This window comes from Bos indicus, chromosome 19, assembly GCF_029378745.1.
Source record: "Bos indicus isolate NIAB-ARS_2022 breed Sahiwal x Tharparkar chromosome 19, NIAB-ARS_B.indTharparkar_mat_pri_1.0, whole genome shotgun sequence".
Lineage (NCBI taxonomy): Eukaryota > Metazoa > Chordata > Mammalia > Artiodactyla > Bovidae > Bos > Bos indicus.
The window spans coordinates 52,500,645-52,525,784 of record NC_091778.1 but is presented as its reverse complement, the minus strand read 5'-3'; the positions used below and the strand labels follow the sequence as shown (position 1 = coordinate 52,525,784).

Genomic DNA, 25,140 nt, shown 5'->3' with positions numbered 1-25,140 from the left:
CGTGAACTTCCAGATGTTCAAGTTGGATTTAGAAAAGGCAGAGGAACCAGAGATCAAATTGCCAACATTTGTTGGATCATTGAAAAAGCAAAAGAGTTCCAGAAAAATGTCTACTTATGCTTTGTTGACTCCAGCAAAGCCTTTGACTGTGTGGATCACAACAAACTGTGGAAAATTCTTCAAGAGATGGGAATACCAGACCACCTGACCTGCCTCCTGAGAAATCTGTATGCAGGTCAAGAAGCAACAGTTAGAACTGGACACGGAACAATAGACTGGTTCCAAATAGGAAAAGGAGTACGTCAAGGCTGTATATTTTCACCCTGCTTATTTAACTTATATGCAGAGTACATCATGTGAAATGCTGGGCTGGAAGAAGCACAAGCTGGAATCAAGATTGCCAGGAGAAAAAAAAAAAAAAGATTGCCAGGAGAAATATCAATAACCTTAGATACGCAGATGATACCATCCTTATGGCAGAAAGTGAAGAACTAAAGAGCCTCTTGATGAAAGTGAAAGAGAAGAGTGAAAAAGCTGGCTTAAAACTCAACATTCAGAAAACCAAGATCATGGCATCTGGTCCATCATTTCATGTCAAATAGATGGGGAAACAATGGAAACAACGAGAGACTTTATTTTTGGGCTCCCAAATCACTGCAGATGGTGACTGCAGCCATGAAATTAAAAGATGCTTGCTCCTGGAAGAAAAGCTATGACCAACCTAGATAGCATATTAAAAAGCAGAGACATTACTTTGCCAACAAAGGTCTGTCTAGTCAAACCTATGGTTTTTCCAGTAGTCATGTATGGATGTGAGAGTTGAACTATAAAGAAAGCTGAGCACCAAAGAATTGATGCTTTTGAATTGTGGTGTTGGAGAATACTCTTGAGTTCCTTGGACTGCAGGGAGATCCAACCAGTCCATCCAAAGGAAATCAGTCCTGAATATTCATTGGAAGGACTGATGCTGAAGCTCAAACTCCAATACTTTGGCCACCTGACATGAAGAACTGACTCATTTGAAAAGCCCCTGATGCTGGGAAAGATTGAGGGCAGGAGGAGACGGGGACGACAGAGGATGAGATGGTTGGATGGCATCACCAACTTGATGGACATGAGTTTGAGCAAGCTCTGGGAGTTGGTGATGGACAGGGAGGCCTGGCGTGCTGCAGTCCATGGGGTCACAAAGAGTCAGACACAACTGATCGACTGAACTGAACTGAACTGAACTGGGTGTCTGTGTGTGTGTGTGTGTGTGTGTGTGTACAGGCATCTGTGTGTGTTTTTGTGTGAAGGTGCACCCAGGCAGAGTCTGGGCAGAGGCTTCTGTGGTCACCTGCAGAATTGTGAGCTCCTGACTGTCCATGCCAAGTATTGACACACCTTAGGCACTGGTGTGTCTGGAAACCCAGGTGGGCAGTAGGCAGTCATATTTTGATGAAGCTGACCTGGTCCTCACTCAGTCCCATACAGCCGGGACTCACTAGGATAATATGAGTGCTCCTCTTATCCCAAGAATGTGCAAAGGTCCTGAGGTGTGGGTGCTGAAGATTGCCCAGTGGTCATTGCCCTCAATCTTGTCCTTGTGGTCCCTTTGGAAACTTTTGGCCTTGCTGGAGCCTGGGGGCCTCTGGTCTCTCCCTCCCCCTCCTGCCAGGTATAGCCCTCATCTCCTGCTCTCCCCAGCCCCTCACCTTATGGCTTTACAAGAGACAAAAACCAGGAGATTCACCAACTTCGTACCCTGACAGCCCCAAGTGGGGGTCTCCCCAGCCCAGCCAGTAGGTCTCTGCTTAAAGTGGAACTGCCGAGATGGTGTGTGTGGGGGTGCATGTACATGTGTGTGTGTGCGCGCGCGCGCGCGTGTGTGTGTGTGTGTGTAGACGAGGGTCTTGGGAGGAGGGGTCGGTGGGGGAGGTGAGAGGTCTTGAGAGATGGTGGTGGGTGGAGCAGGCCGGGCACCCCCAGTGTTTGCCCAGACGGTGCAGTCTGAGATGTGGGCGCCCCCTCCTTCTGCCCTGCTGAGGGGAGCTGTCACCCTAAACCGCCAGCAGGCCTCCAGTAAACCAACCTAGGCCCCCGCCCGCCCGTGTAAGTGGAACTGCGGGGCAGCGGAGAGCTCCGCCATGAAAAAATCATGAGGACACCAAGCTGTGGGCCTGTTTCAGGAACAATGCAGGAGTCTAGGCCCTGGGCACCTGCCGAGCTGGACCCCAGAAGCAGATGATGAGCCCAGGAGTGAGGAAATCAGGGCTTCGGGCTGTGCCCAGCGGCACCTGGACCACCAGGATGGCCCTCACCTTGTGGGGCCGAGGAGTCTGGGGCAGAGGGTTAAGGAGAGACGGCAGAGGCCTGGCATGGGAGGGATGGTGTGCCCAGGGTGGGGTGGGAGAACACCATCTAGGGCAGCAGCTGGCCAAGGCCTGGGGCTGAGGCTCTGGGGTGAGGCGTCAGCGATCTGCTCTGTGAGGAGTAATTCCCAGACTCACTGCCCTGCGGGCCCTTCTGCCGTTGCTCAGCGCCGGGAGTCCAGACCTGATTTGGGAAAGGTGTGACTGTGGAGGTTCCTTAGCCGGTGGGGCTGCCCTTGCCCCTATCCTGGGCCAGTTTCCAGGGCTCCAGGCCAGCTGAGGCAGGGAGGGCCCCCTCCCCCAGCCTGCACACACACAGCACCTGTGCCAGCTCACACCACCAGCATCAGCGTTGCCCGGGCACCGAGCCTGGCGCACGCTCTGGTTGCCATGGCAGCAGGCAGCGTGCTGGCAGGAACCCAGGCTGGGCTCTAGCATCAAGGGCTGGCTGTCTAGACGTGCAGAGGTGGGGGTGCTTTCCCTGGTAGCCCCGGAGGGGTATGGCTGGGGGGAGTGGGAGGGGGTCCCTCCAAATGGCTAGGACTGCCCAATCCCCAGCATTCCAGGAAAGGAAGTTTCCTGAGAGCTACAGGGTGAATGTTAGAAGTCTGGGGGGCTTTAAGGCCCTCTCTGCTCCTGGTCCCACCTGGACACTAAGGGGGGCAGGAGGTCGAGGATCAGCCCCAGCCTTGCCTGCTGGGGGCGTCTGATAGCTGAGGCCACTCCCACCTTCCGGGGCCAGCTGTGGTCCGAAGGGCCCATCTGGCTGTGTCCATCCACAGATGGCGGGGCCAGAGGCATGGCTCGTTGCAGGAAATGGCGCCCTCCTCCAGTCAAACATATTAAAGTTGGTGTGTTAGACGGCCTGACATCTGTGCTCAGGCCTGGTCCCGGTTGCAGATGCCAGCTCAGGGTGGGTTCATGCCCCCACCCCTGGGAAGGGATGGGGTCAGGTTCAGAAGTGAGCAGGGCAAGTGAATAGGGCTCCCAGAGTGGCAAGGACCTTTTATGTCCCAGGGCGAAGGCTGGACAAGGCAGTGGTGGGCACATTTGTGTGCCCCAAGTGGGTGGCTGTGTGGAAAAGTTCTGGCAGGGGGCATGGGGTTCTGTGGGAAGGGTGCTCCCCATTGCCTGCGGATGCTGCCCCAGTGTGAGAGGAGCCCCTGAAACAAACTCCCTTAGGCCACCCACAGCCTGGTCATCCTGCTGGGCAGCCCCGAGGGGGTTCTGAGGCTGGGATCCAGAGTAGCATCTCCAGGCTGGGGCTGACGCAGCAGATGACTGTGGCTCACTCTGCCCAATTCCTGCCTGTGTGTACTTACACACACACACACACACACGCACACACACACACATGGCCAGACTTGCAGGCATCCTGCCCCACCTATCAGCAGATGCTGGGCCCATCACACAGGAACCCCCACATCAAACATTCACAGGCAGTTATTAAGTACCTACTGTGTGCCAGAGCCTTGCAGGGGATCCAGAAAGGAACCATGACCCTAGCAGGCAGCTGGGCGAGGCCCTGAGATCCCGATGGGGGGAGGGAGGAAGGGAGGGAGGAGGGACCATCTGTGCAATCCCCCTCCCTTCAAGGAAGCCTGTGCTGGAAGGGCCACCTCTCAGAGCCCACCCCCCAGCCCCCGGGGCCTGAAACGCCACCCGGCTCACGCCCCTGGATCAGTGCCGGGGAGCCCCACCCTACCCCCACTTGGGGCTGTGGGGCCTGAGAATTGAGAGGCCACGGCACTTCTGGCTCTGCTGCTGAGAGGCTGCCTGGAGCCAGGCCTGCTTAGCGCCTGGTGGCTGGGCTTCCTCCCGCGGGGCACGTGATGCCTGTGAGCGCCCTGCCAGCACCAGTCAGCGCTAATGAGGCCGTCGTGCTAATCGGCCCGGCTGGGCTCCTTCAGAAGGCTGGCTGGGAGTTGGGAGTGCAAGGAGAGAACAATGCCCATGCCTGGGGTGGCCACGGCCACAGCTGCCCCTCGGGCTGCCCATACACACAGGAACTGAAGTGCGGACAGCATCACGGCTGGTATGCCCAAACCAGGACGTTTCCCTGGCATCAAGCGCTGGGCAATGCAGTCCCCTGGGAACGTGGGGGGATTTCATGTGGGCATCATCTCTGTGGAGGGGGTGCAACCCCAGATGGCATCTCCCTACCATGGGGTGCCTGGCACACAGCCTAGTCAGTCAGTGTCCCGTAAACACCTGTGGGCCACAGAGGTGGACGACACTAGCCAAGACCAGTTCCTCGCTCAGTATGCACCATGCTGTCATGGGGATTTGTGTGCAGACCTATCTCCCTGAACCCCAGTGTGAACCCCTCAAGCAAGGGGTCGGGTCTCCTGGTCTCCTGCTCAGTGTCTGCACATGCCTGGGGAGGTCACTGCCCGGGATTGGGAACATGGAGGAACGACTCCAGAGCCGTGTGCCCATCCGCCCCACCCACCTCCTGGGGCCTCCGCATGCCCAACCTGAGGCCCCTTCATTCTGTTGGACCCTCACATGGCCTTGAAAGGGATGGAGGGGTGATGCCTGGAGCATCAAGAGCAAGACTCAGGAGGCCAAGGCTGGAAGTGCCCTGTGGCTCCCACTCCGGGTCCCCAGGGAGGCCTGAGGGTCACATGCTGTGATGAGGAAGAAGACACCGAGGCTGGCCCGGGCCCAGGGCAGGTGGCTCTGGTTTCACTACTTGGCTCCTGGCCCCTGAGGCAGGTGCAAGAGACAGACAGGCAGGGTGAAGCTGAGCAGGCCCACCGCAGCCCCCTAAGACAGCATCCACAGGCTCAGGGTTTGGGGAGGTACAACAGGGTGGGACCCCAGAGACTGAGCTGGGAGGTACCAGGGTCGGAGGGAGTCAGCTGTGGCTTCTCCTAGCCTGCTACCCTTATCCTTCTGCTGGGAAGGCTTTGCTTCTGTGTGATAGTGGGACCCGGCCCATTAAGGACCCCATAAGGACCCACAGTCAGGCCAGTCGCTCTATGTAGTGTGAGTGGCAGTTCAGGGGTCCCCAGGGCCATTCATCAAGGCTGGCTTCACCGGAGCCCACCCATGGCAGACAGAGCAACCTCATAGGCCCTGAGAGTCGCTCAGGGTACAGGGGTCGGGTCCGAGCCTGGCCCTGTGACCCCAAGTCCCGCGGCCTGCCACCTCCTCATGCTGCCCAGGATGACGCCTGCTCCACACGTGTGCTCCCAGGTCACCCTCTCGCTGTGCAGCCCGCGAGTTGGGCGTGACTGTCTCCATCACACAGCTGCCACCTCAGCCCAAACCGAGGGCCCTTCCCCCCAGGGCCCGGCAAAGCCAGGCTGCCTGGCCAGTGTGAATCTGGCTGAGCAGCTGCCTCTTCACACCTGGCATGGATCTGGGTGCCATGAGTACCAGGATGGGGGGGTTGCCTGGCCCGCTCACTGGCACTGACAGCCCTGCCTGCCACTTTCCCAGCTACAGGTCATCCTTGGGAAGCACCAGACTCGGGGCTGCAGGCTGTGACCCAGGAGCTGCTGAGGAGGACAGTGCAAGGCTCAGTCACAGCCGCCCAGGTAGCAGCAAGGAATCAGAGAAGCGGTAACTGGATCTGGCGGCCGAGGGTGGAGGGCTGCGATCGGGTTGCGGCCACACGCAAGTTTTCCACCAGGCAGCTTTCTCTACCCCGGGAAAGAGCTGGGCTGGGCTGGCGAGTCTGTGCAGTGGGTCTGGGGGCCCAGAGGTGGGCAAGGAGAGAGGCCAAGACTGGGGGGTGGGTATCCAGAGGGTGGGGCACAGTGCCGGAGCCAGGGCCGGGCAGCCGCCAGTGAGCACAAGGAGGTGGTCAGCCCTGCGGCGAGTGGCACTCTCCAGCCCTGCCGGCCCTGGGCTCTGGCCCCTGGGCAGTCCGGGAGTGGCTGAAATCCAAGCTGGGGTAACGAAAGGCTGTTCCTAAGCCGGCACACTTCTGATCCGCCCTCCCACCCTCCCTCTGCTGCCCGCTGGCCATGTAAGAGCTGCCTGGGCCCTCCACTGCTGGTCAGAGGCAGCATCTGAGAGGGCAGCGGGTCCATGACGCCAGCCGGGCCTGGGGGGCGTGGGCCAACCCAGACGAGCCGGGCCTCTAGGGGACCTCAGGGGCCGTGAGCACAGAGAGAGCTTCCTGGGCCCCCGTCGGGGACCTCAGCCAGGCCCGAAGATGCCTACCAATGGCCTGCACCAGGTGCTGAAAATCCAGTTTGGCCTCGTCAATGACACTGACCGCTACCTGACGGCCGAGAGCTTTGGCTTCAAGGTCAACGCCTCAGCACCCAGCCTCAAGCGGAAGCAGATGTGGGTGCTGGAGCCGGACCCAGGGGAGGGCACTGCCGTGCTGTTTCGCAGCAGCCACCTGGGCCGTTACCTGTCGGCCGAGGAGGACGGGCGTGTGGCCTGCGAGGCGGAGCGGCCGGGTCGTGACTGCCGCTTCCTGGTCCTGCCGCAGCCCGACGGGCGCTGGGTGCTGCAGTCGGAACCGCACGGCCGCTTCTTTGGTGGCACCGAGGACCAGCTGTCCTGCTTCGCCACGGCCATCACCCCAGCCGAGCTGTGGACAGTGCACCTGGCCATCCACCCGCAGGCCCACCTGCTGAGCGTGAGCCGGCGGCGCTACGCACACCTATGCCCGCAGGAAGATGAGATCGCAGCGGACAGCAATACGCCATGGGGTGTGGACGCGCTTGTCACGCTCATCTTCCAGAACCGGCAGTACTGCCTCAAGTCCTGTGACAGCCGCTACCTGCGCAGCGACGGCCGCCTCGTCTGGGAGCCCGAGGCTCGTGCCCGCTACACGCTTGAGTTCAAGGCGGGCAAGTTGGCCTTCAAGGACTGCGATGGCCACTACCTGGCACCCGTGGGCCCCGCGGGCACGCTCAGGGCGGGCCGCAACACACGGCCTGGCAAGGACGAGCTCTTCGACCTGGAGGAGAGTCACCCACAGGTGGTGCTGGTGGCCGCCAACCACCGCTACGTGTCCGTGCGGCAAGGTAATGGGGTGCGGGCCTGTGTGTGTGTGTGTGTGTGTGTGTGTGTGTGTGTGTGTAGGGTCCTGTAGTGAGTGGCTCCGGGTTGAGGGGTGAGAATACACTTGTAGAATACAGTGGGCCGTAGGCCAGGTATGGGGTCCCTGCTGAGCCTCAGGCCCGCCGGACAGCTGCTGAACGCAGGATGGGCAGCGCCCAGGTGGAGGTGGTTGAGGCCCAGGCTTGCTGTGGTGAGGGGCAGGAGGGCAGGCCCCATCCGCACCAGGCTGCCCCCTGACCGCCCTTCCCCTTTTCTTCTATCACCCCACTTCTGAACTTTAAAGGAAATTGGGGCTATGGCCAAGGGCAGCGAGGGCAGGCAGCAGGAATGGAGTGGGGCGGGATCCTGGGGGCCTTCCAGTCCAGGGAGATGCAAGCGGCTCCTCCAGAGCTTGGACTCCTTGGTGGGAAGACACTCTCTGTTCAGCAGGTGTCGAGTGGCTCCCCCCAGGTCCCCGATCATTGGTCACCTGCTTCATGTGACCCGCGGGCCCTTCTACACATGATCACCTGCCTATGGGGTGAACATGGGCAGCTCCTACTTCCCCTCGAGGAAAGTGAGGTTCCAGAGTGGCTCCATGCCGCCTGGACTCCTGGCTCTGTGCACCCAGAAGGGGTGGGTGTACCCGGACCCGGCTCACTGCCACCACCTGGTCCCAGCCCTGAGCACATAGAGGGGTGGCCAGCTGTGGCTCTAGGGACTCCTACCTGTCGTTTGGATCTTCAAGGCCAGTGCTGAGTAGGGACCGGCATTCAGCAAACACCCCTGAATCCTTGTGGAGTGTGGTTGGGCCCTGAGGTGTAAGGGAGGACAGACAGCCCCAGTCTTTCCCGTCACAGGTCCTACTGTCTGGCCACACTGCTTTCTGGCCTTGACCAAGGCCCATATGCTTGGTTTGCCAGTAAAAGGTGGGCAGTAGTGGGGAAAGCTTTCTCTGTGAGTCAAAGGAAATGCTGGCTACAAAGCATTTGTCCACGTTCAGCTTGTGAGCGAGACAAGTGGTAGTGTGGATGGTGGTGATGGTAAGGGTGCCATGGTGACAGAGCTGGTGCTGGTGGCCCTGCTGCTGATGGTGATGGTATTGGTGCTGATGGAGATGACGGTGGTGGTGGTGGTGAGGGGGGATGGTAGCCGTATAAACCATTTTTCATTCTTTGGATTACCCTGCATCTGACCCGATCCCTTTGATGGGGGAATTCCCGCACAAAGGAACAGATTCACCCCCCCACCAGCACCACTGTGAGGCCAGAGGTACCTACATTCACCTCCCTGCTTTCCTTGCATAAGCCTGGGGGCACCAGACCTGGCCCTGAGATGTTCCGATGTTGACTGCTAACCAGTGATTCAGGGAAGCAGAGTGTGGCATCTCAGGCTGAGGGAGCAGGGGATAGAGCCGCTAGGTTTTCAGGCAGCTGGGGTGGTGGCTTCTGCGGAGTGGGCTGCTGGTCCCTTGGTCCCTGTCATTTTGCTGGCCAGGTAGCCCCCAGACTTGTCTCCTTCCCCCAGGCCAGGGCGTTTGTGAGCAAATTGGCTTTTCCTGTTGATTTTTTTTTTTCTTTCCCAACCTCCATCAGCCAGAGTCTGCTTGTTTCTGCTATGTCCACTGCCAGCCCTCACTGATGTGGCATTGCTGCCAGGCTGCCCAACAAGCAGTGTTTGCTGCTGCAAGTAACAATGGCTGCTTATTGGCTTAAGCCACGAGGACACTAATATCTCGCCTAAGTAGAGGTCTGCGGGCACAGGGGTGGTGGGGTCCCAAACAGGCACCACATCCAGCTCAGTGGCATCACCAAAGTCCTCTGCTCTTTCCTCTTTGAGGAACTGCTCTCCCAGGACAGCTCTGACCTCAGACTGGTGCCCCTGTGGTTACAAGACGGCTGCTGCTATTCCAGACCTCACGTCCAAACAGAACAAAGTCCAAAGGGAAGAGGGGCACTGGCTCTTCTTGTGGCTTTGCAGGAGTAAGAATAGGTCTCCTGTAAATGCTCTCAGACACCCCTTCTTGCTCACACATCCACCACTTGATCAATCCCTCCTGGGACAGCAGGGTCCATACTCTTTGCTGGCACCAGCCAGGACTCCATGAGACCCTGATGCTGCAAGATCGGGGTCCCAGGAGCAGCCGACTGTGTGAGACCGAGCCCCTGGGCTGTATCCTATCTAGAGAGGGTGTGTGGAAGGTGATGCTGGGGACACCAAGAGGCTTGACCTCAGAGATGGGGATGAAAAACGTGAAGCCACAGCTTCAGACTCCTGGCTTCACGCCTCCCTTTAGTACCTGTCGGATGGCTCCCTCACCTTCTCAGGTCCTGCTTCAGGGAGGCCATCCCTGGCCAAAACCCCAGCAGTCGTGGGCACTGGACATACCATTTTTGTTGTCCACTGCTCCCCTGGGCCAGCATCTGGAGAACAAGGCCATTGTCTTGTTATTGCTGATCACAGGCTGGGGGCAGCAGGAGCTCACTTTGTGCAGCACTGCTGATGGGATAGTGGGGTTGGCAAGGAGAAGGGGTCACTTTCTTGGGATCTGATCAGTGATCTGTGTAAGAAGGGAGACAGACTCCAGTCTGGGGGACAAAGAGGACAAAGCCATGGCCCCCCCCTCTCCAGTCTGGGCCCTGCGTGCTGCCCCACTTCCTTCCCAGGGAGCGGGGCAGGACAGGATATGGCCCTGACCCTTCAGCCCTGGTGGGGGTATGCCCCACTCCCTTCTGCTCTGCTTGCTGGAACTGCTGGGGCTCTGCCTCAGTGGAACTCTGATCTGCCAGTTGCGATGAAACAAGGATGTGGTTTATGGGAAGATACCAGGGAAACCCCACTGCCTGACTGCTTTTCCCCACCCTGGTCATAGATGCCCCATTCATCATTCATCTCCCTCCCAAGCAGAGTCCCAGGTAGCTTTGCCCTCCCTCCGGGGTCCTGGGAGACCATACACATGTGCATGAGGGGCTGAGGAGATGACAGGGGGCCAGCCCCAGCTCAGTGCCCAGGAGCAGACCCCAGGCCCCCGCTGTGTCCTGAACCATGCTAGGGAAGGACAGGGACCCTGCTGTGTCCACCCGGCAGCTTAGAGAGGAGTTATAAATAGAGGCTGCTGTAAGTCCTGGGTCCAGAGAGCAGGAGCAAGTAGATTACCTGCTGATTAGCTGAGGCAGGGGATTTGGCGGCACGGAAGGGCCTGGCTCCTGGGGCTGTGTTGGGAACCTGGCCTCCAGGAAGCGGTGTGTGTGTGTCCACAATGTGCCTGCACGGCGCTGGGGCAGAACTCCAAATCTTCTCAAGTCCAAAGGGTTCTAGAAGAGACCCCCGCTGACTTCAGGGATGCCCCAAGAGCATGCCTTCCCATCCCTCTGCTCCCCACCCCACCCAGGGTGAGGCGTGAGGGGCTTCCCATCTCCTCCCTCCAGGGGTCAATGTCTCAGCCAACCAAGATGAAGAACTGGATCACGAGACCTTCTTGATGCAAATTGACCAGGAGACAAAGAAGTGCACCTTCTATTCCAGCACTGGGGGCTACTGGACCCTGGTCACCCACGGGGGCATCCAGGCCACAGCTACACAAGTGTGAGTGCGCCATCCTCACCTCTGTGACCCCCTGCATCTCCACCATCGCCTCCTTTACACACACCACTTCCGTTGCCGTCACCACCACCTCCTCCACCATCACCACCACCACCATCATCTCCATTTCCACTACCATCTGCATCACCGCCTCCACCTCAACCATGGGGACCACGTAGCCGCCCAACCAGGGAAGAAGGCTGCTAGCGTGCAGGGCAGCTCTTCATGGTGGTGGGCGTAGCAGTGGAAGTCAAGTGCCTTGAGCGGGTGGTACTGGACTTGAAGGGGATGGGGGAGGTCTGACCCTGAGTCCCCATGTCCTGCTCCTCTGAGGGGACCTTGACCTGCTCCTTCCAGTTCTGAGAACACCATGTTTGAAATGGAGTGGCGGGGCCGACGGGTGGCCCTCAAGGCCAGTAACGGGCGCTATGTGTGCATGAAGAAGAATGGGCAGCTGGCGGCCATCAGCGATTTTGTGGGTGAGCACACCCCTCCTGCCCCGGGGAGCCTGGGGCTGGGCGCTCTGCCTGGGGGCAGTGCCAGCTCAGCCCCTGTCTCCACCCAGGGTTGGGCCCTCTCCCTCCCCATGGAGCTGCTGCTGTCTACGACAAGAGTCGTACTCCCTGGTCCAGCCCGTTGCTCTTGACGTGGGGGCTCAGATCCAGAGCACCCCGATCACTGCTGCACTTCTGGGGAACCAAGGGCTCACATAAGCGGTGGGCAGATCCAGGCGCACAAGCGGGGCCGGTCCTGGCCTGGCGATCTCGCGCGGCTGTAGGAAGGCCCCTCAAGCCCTTGTCTCGCCAGCAGGGGAGGACGAGGAGTTCACGCTCAAGCTTATCAACCGGCCCATCCTGGTCCTGCGCGGCCTGGACGGCTTCGTCTGCCACCGACGTGGCTCCAACCAGCTGGACACCAACCGCTCGGTTTATGACGTGTTCCACCTGAGCTTCAGCGACGGCGCCTACCAGATCCGAGGTGCGGGCAAGCGGGATGGGGCTGGGGAGCAGCGGGAGGTGGGGGCCGGAGAGAGTGGGGGCTGTGCCCAGCCCAGATCAGGGAGCGAGCCGCCCGTCAAGCCCTCTCTGCCCCACCCCAGGCCGCGGCGGCGGGTTCTGGCACACCGGCAGCCACGGCAGCGTGTGCAGCGACGGCGAGCGCGCCGAGGACTTCCTGTTCGAGTTCCGGGAGCGCGGCCGCCTGGCCATCCGGGCCCGGAGCGGCAAGTACCTGCGTGGCGGCGCCTCGGGGCTGCTGCGCGCGGACGCGGACGCGCCGGCTGGGGTTGCGCTCTGGGAATACTGAGCGCCGCCCGTCTGTCCCCCATTAAACCGTGTCTGTGACCAGCGGCTCGCGGGTCAGTGGCGCCGCTCGGGGTGCGTGGGGAAGGGTTTGCACCGACCCGCCGCAGGCCCGCTGGGCCTTTCCTGCGATGGTCGCTCGACTGCTCGACACTCCGCCATCCCTCATGCCCAGAAAATCCAAGGTTAGCGCTTGTCCAGCCGATTGAACGTCCCGAGACCCCTTCCTGGACTGCCAGTCCCAGGCCTTCTTTTGTCTGCATCACTCCTTGGCACATAGCTCCTCCCCAAGCTCGTGGGGAGTGGAGAGGACCCCCATTCTACTCAGCAGGACAGGGATGGGAGTGGGACAGTTGGGAGGAGCCTCATCCCAGTCCCCAGCAAGTCAGGTAGATTAGAGGGTCTTCAGGGTTTTCATAGCACACATCACTGCTCCCTTCCCCAGGGGCAGGGTCTTAGGGAATCCTGGAAGCACCTGATGAAGTGATCTCCAGCCCTCCCAGACAGGGTTATGTGCAGCCAACCATGGGGGAGAGGGCTCTTCTCAGCCTGTGCACTGGCCTGCTGCCACCCAGTGTAGGAAGGGTGGACCACCAGAACAAGGCCCATGGTTCACCCACAGGTCTCCCCAAACCAGCTGGCACCCAAACACCCCAGTCGCCAAGGACCCCCACCCAGGCCAATACCTCCTGGAGGTGCTGGGTAACCTGGACCACAGGAGGTGGGAGTGGGTTGGGAGGTGTGCCCCCTGGGATTGGCCTAGGCCTTGAGGCCTGGGGTGATGGAGGGCTGGGGGGACAGCCTGAGCAAAAGTAGGGGGAGACCACCGGCCTCACCGACCGTTCCCCTCAGCCCACACCCTCTCCCACCCTGGGCAGCCCCCACTCTTGCCTGGGGCCTGAAGTGCCCCTTCCAGTGAGTCTGGCCAGTGTGAGGCGCTTTGGGAAAGGGGGGCAGCTGGGACTCCTCTCCAGGGCCCCCCCTTGGCTGGTTCCCTGCCTCACCGCTTCCCCACACCTTAGGGATGGCCCCACATGGGCCAACAGGTCAAGGTGGGCTCTAATGGACACTGGCCCGGAGGGGACGAGGGGACTGCCCTGCGTGCGGTCTGCACTGCCCCCTGGTGGCCTGAGGGACAGGAGGGTTGCCTGCCGGGCGCTCTTGGCACCCTTGTTCAAGTGCTCCAGTAGGCGCCAAGGAGGGTCTCCTGTTTGCTGACCTTGGCTGGACTTGGGTACTTGGCCTCAGACACGCTGAGCGGAGTCTGTGCAGCCCAGGGCAGTGGCTGGAGACGGGAGGCAGGGAAGAGGGCTTGGGGGTCCCTGTGGGCTGGCCTGCCTACTTCCTCCTCCCCCGGGAGGTGACAGGAAGATGACCCTCAGAAACAGCCACTAAGGGGGTGCAGGCCCTTCCCTGGTTGGGCCACAGCTCCCCTCCAGGCTGTGTAAGGACCACCCAAGCCAGCAGGGACCGGAGGCCAACTGCTTGCTCATCCTTGAAGGCAACTGTTACACTGCTTCCAGCACACACGGGGACAGGAGGCGCAGAACAGACTGGGTGGGCAGAAACCCCTCCCGGTCCTCCCTCCTGCTCAGAAGAACACTCCAGTGCTGGGTCTGTGTGATGACCCCAGACCCCAACTTGGAGCACACCACCGCCCTTCTCCCTCAATGGAGGATGACGAAGAGGTGCCCATGGTCCTCCTGCGGAGGGGCCCTCATGACCTGTATGGCCCTGCAGGGACCACTTCACCCCAGTGTGAGGGTTCCCACTGGCCTGAGGGCCCCACAGAGGCCAGTTCAAGGCTCCTCTGGGGAGTGCAGTGGCCACCAGCCTTGGCGGGGGCTTGGAGCTGCAGTGAGCCCAGGAATCCAGGTCAAAGCTGCCACCAGACCGCAGGGGGAGGCTTAAAAAAACAGCCCTGGACAAGGCAGAGCAACAGAAAGGGTCATTTTTTGAGGCAGGATGCCTCGCAGGCCCTGCATGCACAGCAGGAGAGCACCGTGTGAAGTCCCGGGGGAGAGCCACCCTCCCCCAGAGCACCGGAGCCACCCCGGGGCTGCTGTCTGCCCTGAGGGACCCTTGGAAACAACGCACAGTGCTGGGCGCTGGGTGTGGCCCCGGCCAGAGGCACCTAGTTGTTGAGTGTTGTGGCCACAGGGCACCTGCAGGAAAAACCCCCACCCCCCCACCCCCACCCCGAGTCTTTGTGCTTTGGTCACAGGGAGCACCCTCCCACCTGGTGACCCCAGTAACTGCAAAGAAGCAGAACCAAGGCACCAGAGCGGGCCAGCTGCGCAGGTGTGGACAGTTCTGGACAAGAGGCCTATGGGAAGGCGAGTGCTGCTGCCCCAGGCTTTGGGCACCGTGGTGGGAACCAGACAACCGCTGAAACGCACCTGCCTGAGTCTCAACCCCGAAGCCCTGTCTCCGGGGCCCCTGCAGGCAGCGAGGGCAGCAGCAATCCTGCTCTGCAGTCTAGACCCCACGGCCAGGCCCGACTTCTGAGTGGAGCGACGTCGGTGATCCAGCCCCAACGTTCTGGGTGGGCGGCGGCCCAGCGGCGTGGAGGTTGAGTGCAGAGGCTGTGGCAGCTGCTGGAGGAAAGGAAGGAGTGATGTGGGAGGCCAACCGGGCCCCCGGCCCAGCGGGGTCACGGACTGCCTGGCTATCCTGACACAACAGCTACATGACCCGCCTCCTCTGAGCACACCCACCCCGGGGGCCACCGGGTGGCCATCTCGGGGTGCTGGCTGCATTCACCCCAGACCTTCCCCAGCTGTAACCAGGCCGAGTGCCTCCTGGGTCAGGAGGCAGGTTATCTCCATAAAACCATGGAGGTACTGTGAGCTGTCAAGGGTTCAGAGGCCGGGAAGGCCCCGGGCAGGGTGGGGTGGGGGTTTGGGGAGGGGGCTGCCAGTGTCCTGGGCGGGGCGGGGCCCACCTGGCGTCACAGCAGGAGGAGGCTGGGGCTGCGGAGGCGCCTGTACACCTGCAGCAGCCTCTGGGCGGTGGCGCAGGAGCTGGCTTCGTCCTCTGTGCACAGCCGGTCCCGCAGCGTCTGCACCTCCCGCAGCAGCGTCTACAGGAAGGGAAGGGTGGCGACAAGCTAGGGGCCACCTTCCTACCGGGCACGTCGGCAGGCCCCTCCGAGGCGGGGGGACACCCACCACTCAGATCCCACCCAGGCTGTGGCAGGTGGCCCAGGAAACACACTCCTCTGTGGCCTTAACGTGATGACCCCTAGGCACAGGAGGTGTGGCTGGGCTCAGGGGAGACCCCGTCCCCAGGGGACGGGAATGTCCCGGCCAAGGTGGAGCAGCGTGACCATGCCCACTCTGCCCTCATCTCGCCCCTGCAACAGGAGCCCAGACCTGACTCTGGGCTGAGCGGACTAGGAGGCCCCGCCAAGCTGGGCGATACGCAGATGCTTGTGTATGTGACCCCAGTGGAGCCCCAGAGGGTGGAAGGTTCAGGGCACGGACCCCCGAAGGGCCTCACCTCGTGGTTGGCCTGCATCTGGTGGAGATACTGCAGGCGGAGATCAGGCGGGCTGGAGCCCCGGGCGGCCTGCTCCACCACCAGCCTCTGGAGGGTTACAAGGGGTAAGTGGCTGGAGAGGGCGCCCCTCCTGTGTGTCCCCAGACAGAGCCCAGGGCTCCTGGCACCGGCCCGCAGAGCCAGGCAGCCCTCCCCGCTAGCTGAGACATCCATCAGGCCTCCCTGCCTCGCCCCTAGTTAATCTCCGCTCCACACGAGCCCCAGCCTGACAGTCTTTTACTTGGAAGTAACCTTCCTGATTCCCAGGGAGGATGCTCCCAGATGGATCCAGGCAGCAAGGCCCCCACTGGTCTCTGGGGCAAAGAACTGAGAAGAGACCCCAACACCCCGAGAGGCAGCAGGAGGTGCCACCAGAAGCAGAAACTACACATCTGACAAGGTCCCCCCAAGTCTGAGCGGCCAAGTGAATGAACATCCTGTCATAGGTGTGTGATGTGGCAGACGGAGGGCAGAGGTCTGCAGCCCACGAGAAGATTCCCATCAGGGGAGTGCCCGCAGCACTCCGTTAGGGGCTGACTCATGCCTCCCAGATTCACACGTGAAAGGTCCAGCCCCCAGCACCTCAGGTGATGGTGTTTGGAGAGAGAGGGTCTTCACAGATAATCAAATTAAAATGAGGTCAGGTGTGTGGGCCTTAATCCCACAGGACTGGTGTCCTTCTAAAAAGAGATTAGGACATGGACATGCCAAGGGAAGATCCTGTGAGGACCTGGGGAGGAGTTGGCAGTCCACATACCCAGGAGAAAGGCCTCGGAAGGAATCACCCTGCAGACACACGGATCCCGGCCTCCAAACTGAACCCACTGTGTCCCGTCTGTGGCACTTGGTCACTTGATCCTAGCAGCCCAGGGATGCTAACTCCCCTTCTTGCGCGAAGTCTGGTCAGCACGCTCCCCACCACCCCAGTTTCTCACAACTGTCCACCTATCAGCTGCTGCGCTCGGCAGGTCTGCAGACGGCCCTGCACGTTTCAGGCCCAGCAAGAGCAACCACGTGGCACCCTCTGGGGTGGAGGGAAACAAGGGTGGGAGCTCTGCTCTGGGGACAGGAGAACAGATTCCTGAGCTCAGGCGTGAAGCCAAGGCTGTGCCATGGCAGGGCCGTCATAGCACGGCTGAGGGGGACCTCTGGTCAGGGACTGGCCCCCAGGCTTGCCTGGGCACAAAGGTGGGTCTATTAATTGAACAGCAGCCTCTGATCCCTGCTGGAGCTCGGACTGCAACTCTCCAACTTGGGGTCTGGGGTGGGGTCTGGGCATGTGTACTGGTAAGTTCCCAGGTGAGGCTGACGCAGAGCCCACACGTAAGGAAAAGCATGGGAATCGGCTGATAGCTGCCAACCCAGACTGCTCTGTGCAGCCGAGGCCATGCACACAGAACAGGCAGGAGAGGGGCCACCCGGCCCTGGGTCCAGCCTGCCAAGGGCCCCAGCTCACAGATTTCCCTGGGGGACACAAAGACCTCCCCTCAGATCCTAGAGTCGTGGCCCCAGTAGCCCCACAAGGCACTGAAGTGGCAGTGAGCGGCCCCCAGGGCTTTGTGTGTGTGAGGGGCTGGCTGCCAACTCTCTCTTTCTTGGCAAAGACATGGAAGCCCCGACAAGCAGATACCTTATCCCAGGACCCGAGGCAGACCTCTCCACACTACTGTATGGAAATTTCATGCTGACAAGTCACAGGTGGGCTGTCTCCCTGTAACCACATGTGCTCACGGGCGACTGGGGGCTACTGCCAGGAGGGTGAGAGACAAGTTCCCCCCACCTCCCAACTGGCCACAGCTCATCTGCAACCCCGGGCAGGAAGCCAAGCCACCAGGGTCCAGTGTCCCCACCACCCCAGAGAGACCTCCCAGGCAAGCCCAAGAGGGCCAACAGACCTGCAAACGCCCAACGATGGCGTGGTGTGCCCTGCACATGTTGGCTAGAGAGGAGCTTTCCACCTGGATCTCCATGGCCTGGATGGGGCCCGCTGGGCACAGGTCAGTGACGGTCGCCTGCAACGCACGAGAAGCCTCGTTGGCTGTCCACAGCCTCGCCCGGCCCGAGGGCAGCGTGGCCTATGGGAGCGTCTGAGCTGGCTGAGGCACGTAAGGCCTGGGTGGCCCCTCCACATCCCACTGTGGGCAAAGCCTGGGGGGCCCTGGGCCTCGATCTCCACACCCAGCATGAGTTTCCACCTGCAGAACCAGCTAGTCAAGCAACGGCAAAGCTGCTCATCTGGAAACATCCGTCCAGGAAGAGCCCTGCTCCCTCTGAGTCCAGGTGTGTGGCACTTACGCCAGAGATGGTGATGGCTGTGGCTGCACCACCACGGAGAGCCCACGCCCCAACCCCTCCAGGGCCACCCTGTGCATTCCAAGTCACCCGATAGCAAGGTCAGGTTGTAAAAAACAGGGAGGGGTCTGGGCAACGGAGATCTCTGCCTAGTGCCCTCCAGCCAAAGATAAAACCTGGCAAAGATGGGTGATAGCCAGGACACAGGCAAGACCCCGGGGACCTCAGGAAGGATGTTGTCCCTGGAAGCTCTTCCTTCTGGGACTGTGGGATGGCTGGGCACCCCGCCCTCTCCACCACCAGGCCCCCGGGACACCCGACCTTGTTGCTGCCTAGTGTGGGTGGACCTGAAAGGGCCGCCACTGGGCAGCCTCCACCCACCACCCTCAGAGGGGTGTGCCGGGTCGCACGGGATGCTCCGCCACAGGCACCAACGCTGCGGCACGAGGGTCAGCTGGATGTGACCCCGAGGCTGCCAGGAGGGTCTCCGGAAGGAAGGTGTGTGCAAGGACTGCACCCAGAGGACTGAGCCCCGCCTCAGTGTCTCAGCGGCCCCTGGGTGGGATGTCTGTGACAGGGCCCAGCACCCTGGGGCTCTGGGGGCTGCGTGACTCAGGGGCTGGAGGGCTTGTGCTGCTGCTGGCGGCACAAGTGAGTGAGTTGCTCGGGCCACTATGAACTCCAGCTGGACGTAGGGCCAGGGCCATGCATGGGGAGCGCTGGACAGGGTGGCCCTCATGGAGACCCAGCTGGGAGGCTGATGCAGCTTCCAGCCCTACGAAGACCACCCCATCACAGCCTGCCTCTCGGACGTGGGTGCATCGGACTCCTCCGGAAGGTGGGCCCCAGAATCTGATTCCTCTCGAGCAGCCTCGGGACCCTACTCAGAACTGCTGCTGTCGAGGCCAATGTCCCCCCGGGGCAGGAGAGCCGACCCCTGCTTGCCTCTCGGATGATGAGGTGGACATCTGTGCCATCGGGGGCCACTCCCTGGACAGAGGACAGCGCCTGGGCCTTTATGATGTCTGCGGCAGCGTTCTCGGCGAGGAGCCACTGCAGGGTGGCACAGCCCAGGGACACGCCTGGAGGAGAGAGGTGCACCAGTGAGGCTGGCCGGATTCTGGGGAGGGAGGAAGGGCCCCGAGGCTGCCTGAGGCCAGTCGATGTCACCAACCTGCATGACTGTCCCCCAAGGCGGCCCTGAGCAGCTCTGCCGACACCTTGATGGTGGCCACTGACGGGGGCAGGTACTTGGCCCGCAGGGACTCGGGTCCCGCTGGCTGGCTGCCCGGCACGCGGCAAGTTCCCAGGAAGGTGTGGATGGGGTCCCTGGCAGGGCCCAGGGCCTGCGTGTGGGGCACGCCCAGGCTGGGGAAGCGCAGGCCCTGCAGCATGTCCACTGTGTGCTCGCTCAGGGGCAGGCACACGCCATCCTGCTCGGGTAGGACGATGGGGGTGCACTCGGCCGAAGGGGGGTCCTTGAAAGGGTCCTGGGGGGTGAGGGCCCTGCCAACGACCTCCCGGAGGCTGTAGAAGAGTGCGCAGGACACGGTCACGGGCAGGTCGAGGGCACCGTCCTCGCCGGGGCCCAGGGGCAGCGTCACCTCGCGCCGACCGCCGGGGCCGAGCTGGTCCACAGGGATGGTGTAGGTAACGGCTGAGCCAGCCGAGTCCAGGTCTAAGGCCCGGGAGCTGCGGAGCACCTGGATGCACAGGGCCCAGCCCCGGTCCAGGCTGAAGCCGCTGCTGTTCTCCAGCAGGCAGGTGGCCACCAACACGTCCTGCAGCTGCAGGTGGCTCCAGGTAGTGCTGATGGTGCAGGAAATGGGCCGCGGACCCTCCCGGCTCGACAGCAGGGCGCAGCTCACGTTCATGACTTCGTTGAGGCAGGTCAGGGCCTTGTCCCGCTGGTCAATTGCCTTCTTCAGAGAAGACACTCTGGAAACAGACGTGGCTGCTGAGGGAAGACCCAGACCTCTCTCCTCCTTAGCATAGGGTGAGAAGCCTTCACCTCAGGAGCTCCCGTCCTTCTTACACGACTGTCTAACCTGATCTTCCTCTCAAGCAACAAGAGAAGAGAGGGTGGAGGATGGAGTTGGGGCAGCCTGGACTTGGTGGCCTGGCCTTGCCCCCTGGGCTCACAAGAGCCTGTAGCCCAATCTGGGCCACTGGGCCAGGAAGTGCCCATGGTGGGGCTGGCCACCCCTGCTGTGCTCCCTGACATGTTCCAAGTTGGCCCAGGTGCTCCTCTGCAGAGCCACCGTTGACAGCCCAGAGGGTGGCATGCACCCTGGAAATGGTCCTAAGCCACAGGGGCCTGGCGTCCACGCTGGCCTTTAGTATCACCTTTGGCCAGGCACCGCGACATCTGGGGCGATCTCGGGGGTCAAAGGCAAAGTCATAGGCCCTGTCGGGACCAGTGCCAGTGCCAATGTCTCAGACACCTCCTGGATGCTGTGCTGGCCTCTGCCTGGGCCGCAGCTCACTGCTCACCTCTCAGACACGGTGCCAATTCCAGACAACAGCTGCTTAATTTTCTTGCCAGCCTTTGCTGAGGTCACTCTGGAGGACTGAGGTGCCTCATTGTGTGGGTCCAGGTGGCAGATCATCAGCCGGCCTTTGGCAGACAGGGCCAGGAGCTCGGCACCCCCTGCAGAAGACACGCAGGGCTTGGGTGGCAGGCAGGGAGGGGCACACGCCTGGGAACATCCAGCAGTTTCTGGACTCAGATACATGTTGGCAGAACAGCAATGCCCCTGTGAGGAAAAGAGAGTCCTAGGGACATCCTTGAGGAGCCTGGAGTGCATCCTGGGCTGGGCACAGGCTGTGAGGGGCCTCCCTGGCAGGGGGTCAGCCAGCAGAGGCGTCACCTTGTACGTGGACTAAAAGGGAACAGATGAGGGCCGTCAAATTAGCAGGGTGCGTGCCCCTTTCAACACCTGAGTAGTAGAGCTGCTCTGAGATTTCCTAAGAGAAATGAGTGCTACGCAGGCCCAGGCCTCCTTCACTGACCAGTCTGCACTTGCTGGGGCCTTTCTGGAAGCCTGCCACCTCCCCAGCAGCGTTCTGCCTCTGTTCCCCATCCTGGGCACCAGGAGCTCCCTGGGAAACAGGTTCCATCTCCTGCGACCCACTGGTTCTGCAGGTCCAGTACGACTGAGGCCCTGAGCCCTGCCCAGAGGTATGGCTCCCCCATTGCCTGCTACAGGCAGCCCTTCTTTCCCTGTGGGAGACAGCAGTTTCTTCCCTTCGAAAGCATTTCTTTCCTGTCGAGTATGGTGCACGGCAGGTCTTAGAGTGCACTCATGGGCCATCTTAAGGGGAATATACAGTGGGGGGAGGACGGCTGTACCCCTCCCCCCAGCACTGGGCAGACACGGCTGAAACCCTCTCCGGCCCTGTCCGGAGAGAACACACAAATCAGAGCTCCGGGATGCCCCCTCCCTGCCCCCCGCCTTCAGGGCAGGATGGGCTCCTTGGAGGCCACTCGGTAAGTGGAACAAATGTTTTCCAGCTTTCAGGAGAAACGTAAAGGCTTGACCTGAACCAGTTTCAGTTTCCCTTGGATCACCTGCTACGTGAGACCTGTCACGGGAAAATGCTCTTACCAGGGGGCGTCCAAGTGCAGACCCTACCTAGGCAGAGGGGCACAAACCCCACCCTGAAACCCACACAGGACCCCAAGACCAGCACACCACGAGGCTGCGGCAGCGGAGGGTCGGGCTGCCCGGGGCAGTTTTAAGGAGAGCAGGAATGAGGCAGGGAGAGGAAAACGGCCAGTTCACAGGGAGGAGATGCCAGGGCGGGGGCTCCACCCCCCACCGCGGCTTTGGTTTTTAGCTTTCGGCCGTGGCTCCTACCTTCAGGCGCGCTCGATGACACACAGAGAGTGACAAGGCTGCCGACACCCAAGTTGTCTGGATACAGTAGAGGGGGCAGGCTTCCTGGGGCCCCGTCACGCTCCGTGGGGTCCAAGGGGGAACCCTCCTGAGCCAGGTCGACTACACGGAGGCCCGCAGAGGTGCTGTGGTACACGTGGCTGCTCCTGTCGCAGGCCGCGCAGAGCACGGGCCCTGGGATGCTGTACTCCCGCAGCTCAGGCACCAGGTGCCCTGCCTCATCCCAGCTGGCCTTGATGGCCAGTGTCCGGCCGTGGTGACCGAGGGCCACTAGGCAGTCGCAGTGTACGTCTTCCATGTCCTCGGCCAGTGGCTCTGTCCTCAAGGCGCCAATGAAGACGACAGGCTCCTCCAGGTGATGGAGGATCTTGACAAGGGCCTTCGGATCACCCGGGGCTGACATGGAGGTGACCAGGGTCTTGATGATCACACAGCAGAGCTGGCCATCGGGGAGCCCACAGAGGACCACGGGTGACTCCAGGAGGGCGGCATCAGCTCCAAAGAGTAGCCCAAAGAGGGCCCCCTCCAGCATGACACTCTCAGAGCTCCTTGAGTGGCCGAGTGGGGTCCTGGAGCCAGGTGGTGATGCACAGCACAGCACTGGGAGGAAGCGGGGGGCTGCGGACTCCCCCTGGCTCCCAGCTGGGGGGGTGCAGGTGGACAACTCCACCTCACCAATCTGGCCTCCGGGCCTGGGGTCCTCCCCTGGAGAGGGACGCTCAAACAGCTGCATCTTCCACTGGGTGGGGCCCAGTGCCAAGGTGACGAGCGTGTCATCAAGGACGGTGAAGGCATGCAGCGAGGCGTCCGGGAGCACACAGGAGTCTGGGTCCACGGGGATCACAGGGACAGGGGGCTCACCGACCTGCCCATCCTCCCTGTCCTGGTCGTCCCCGCCATCCTCCTCGTCTCGGCTCACAGACCTTGGAGAACCCAGGGGACTGTCGGTTTCAGTGCTCACAGGCTCCCTTCGGGACAGCCTGCCACTGACATGACGGGTGTGGGGTCTGCACAGGGAGCGATCTCAGAGGCTGCCACCAGGGAGCAGCTGGCATGCCACAGTGCCTCCTACCTGCTCCAGGGAATGCTCTGCTTCCCCCACCCCGGTCACCCAGGGACACATGCATAACAGCATGTATCAAGGCTTGCAGAAATGGGGTTTGGATAGAAAATTCTCAACAATGCAGAACTGTCAGGACCCCGAGTCCTCGCCTGTGGTGAGTGCTCATTCTGAACCCCGTCCAGAGGTGACCAGCCCATATAGGTCACAGGGGCAGTGTTTGAGGACGACAGGGAAGTACTACCACTCAGAAACAGTGACAAGCCCATCTGAGGACATGTCAGCCTCAACCTGGTAGAGGCCAGTGTGGGCCCAACCCAAAGCAGTGCCCTCCAGCGACCAAGCCTCACCTGGTCGTCTGGTCCAAAGACAAGCAATAGATGCCGCTCCGGGCGCACAGGACATAGAGCACCTTGCGAAGGGCCAGGAGCTCCAGGTGCCACACCTGACCGGGAAACTTGTACACGGCCTGGACGACCGGGGAGAAGGGCAGTGTTGGGTCAGGGGCGTGGGGGTTCAGGTGAAGCAGAGGACAAACTCCTCAAATGCGCCGGCCGCTCCGAACATCCACGCCCGACCCCGCCCCCTCCAGGGCCCGGGATCCCTCCCGCCCCAGCCCCCCAGCCCCTAGGCCCCCAGTCCCGGCCCCTCCCCGGTGTGCCCGGTGCTCACGATCAGCAGCCGCCCCTCCCGGTCGTAGACATAGACCATCTCTCCCCCAGTGGACAGGAAGATCTCCGCCCCGTGGCACAGCACGCGAGGCTTGCCCGCCGCCACGCCCCCGAGCGGGCAGCAGAAGCCCGCCAGGTATTCGACCCGCGGCCTGGGGTCGGCCATCGTGGGATCGCCCTGGAGCCCGGCCAACGGCGGGGGCTCGGCCTCGCGGCGCGGGAGCCGGGGGGCGGGGCCCTACGCTTTACGGCCGCCCAGGTCGTAGCGCGGCCTCCGCCGTACGGCGGGGCCGGGGGGCGGGGCAGCTGCGCGCCGAGTCTCGGGGGCGTCTCAGCGGGAGCCGGGCCCTCGTGCCGCTGGGATAAAGCTAGCGCACACAGAGCTGTATGCCAAAGGGCCAACGTGTTTAAAGCCAAACGCGGGAAGCACGAGGGCCTGGCCTCTCCACTCCTCTCCACTCGGGGGCTCCACTGGACCCGCCCGAAGTCGAAGGGCCGGGCAGGCTCCCCCAGGGCGGCGACCCCTCAGAGCATGTCACCTCCGAGCGGACAGTCCGCTCCTAAAGCGACTGTCTAGCGTTTTGGGGTTGGGCCTGTTAAGTCCAGGAGGGGGCGGGCAGCGCCATGTCTTGACATTTTCGCAGCCGGGGTCTCTTCCCTCTGAGCTACTGAGCCACATCCACGCCTACCCCGTCCCCAGGACACTGCCGCCTCTGAACCTAACATGGACAGAAGGGTCTCTTCCTTTAATGCTTTAACTGCCTGTGGGTGTGTTGGTTTGACTGGACAGTGGGGAAAATGGGTAAGCCAGAGGAATTCTGGGTTGAGGGCAGAAGACCATAAAGAAAACCACTGGTTAGGCCTTGGTAAGGGGGTTGGGTACAGCTCACCAGTAGTCATCCTGGCAGTCAGGGTGAAGACAGGGCAAGACATCTCTTCTCCCTAACCCTATCCTCCACGGCTTTGGGGAAAGGTCTGATCAGATGGCCCAAGAGTTCTCTGAATAGAGACTGAGCTCAGAGTGACACTGAAAGATGCTTGCAGATAGGTCAGTTACACTCCTCTCAAGGCCAAACATCTAGGAATGAAAGAGGCATCTGCGGGGGTGTGGCCAGACAGGCCAAGTTGAAGGGGCCCAGCAGCCAAGTGTTTTCCCGGCTTGAGTTAAACTGACCTCACCAAGGCTGATCTACCTACCAAACAAGAAACCAGTGGCACAAGTTCTAACCCCCCTTGTTGAGGTTGGTGCTCAACCCCTAGGGCAGTGGCCAGCCACTGTGCTTCTGGGTTGGACCCAGCATGAGTGCACCATCTGCAGTTTGTCCTTTGCCCTAAGACCAGCTCCTGCTTGGCTTTTGGAATTAGAAGTGAGGACTCCTCTCAAGACACACCACTCTGAATTCCTCCTCTACCCGCCCCCCCGCAACCCCCACC

At 61.4% G+C, this 25,140-nt stretch overlaps 3 protein-coding genes across 5 annotated transcripts; 1 reads left to right on the top strand and 2 right to left on the bottom strand.

Annotated features, from left to right (window-relative positions):
• The first annotated feature begins 6,122 nt into the window (after positions 1–6,122).
• Positions 6,123–12,289, top strand: FSCN2 (fascin actin-bundling protein 2, retinal). Of its 2 annotated transcripts, none has more exons than XM_019982621.2 (5): positions 6,123–7,345; positions 10,790–10,946; positions 11,301–11,422; positions 11,754–11,921; positions 12,043–12,289. In XM_019982621.2, exons 1-5 carry the CDS (start codon positions 6,520–6,522, stop codon positions 12,246–12,248), a joined length of 1,479 nt encoding a protein of 492 aa, XP_019838180.2. In that variant the 5' UTR covers positions 6,123–6,519; the 3' UTR covers positions 12,249–12,289. The 2 variants fall into 2 exon arrangements, with proteins under 2 accessions (XP_019838180.2, XP_070630011.1); XM_070773910.1 differs by having other exon boundaries at positions 11,301–11,481; positions 11,726–11,921.
• LOC139177790 (uncharacterized) lies at positions 9,634–14,984 on the bottom strand. Its single transcript, XM_070774457.1, has 4 exons — positions 14,939–14,984; positions 14,783–14,841; positions 10,518–14,722; positions 9,634–9,921 (listed from the first exon to the last, which is right to left on the bottom strand). The coding sequence occupies exons 1-3, from the start codon at positions 14,982–14,984 to the stop codon at positions 13,583–13,585; spliced, it is 1,245 nt and encodes a 414-aa protein (XP_070630558.1). The 3' UTR covers positions 9,634–9,921; positions 10,518–13,582.
• FAAP100 (FA core complex associated protein 100) lies at positions 14,180–23,942 on the bottom strand. 2 transcript variants are annotated; one of them, XM_019982431.2, is made up of 10 exons: positions 23,708–23,942; positions 23,386–23,504; positions 21,937–22,898; positions 20,570–20,726; positions 19,251–20,014; positions 19,022–19,158; positions 17,680–17,796; positions 15,746–15,832; positions 15,189–15,326; positions 14,180–14,841 (listed from the first exon to the last, which is right to left on the bottom strand). In XM_019982431.2, the coding sequence occupies exons 1-9, from the start codon at positions 23,870–23,872 to the stop codon at positions 15,195–15,197; spliced, it is 2,640 nt and encodes an 879-aa protein (XP_019837990.2). In that variant the 5' UTR covers positions 23,873–23,942; the 3' UTR covers positions 14,180–14,841; positions 15,189–15,194. The 2 variants fall into 2 exon arrangements, with proteins under 2 accessions (XP_019837990.2, XP_019837989.2); XM_019982430.2 differs by having other exon boundaries at positions 14,180–14,838.
• Positions 23,943–25,140: the final 1,198 nt, after the last annotated feature.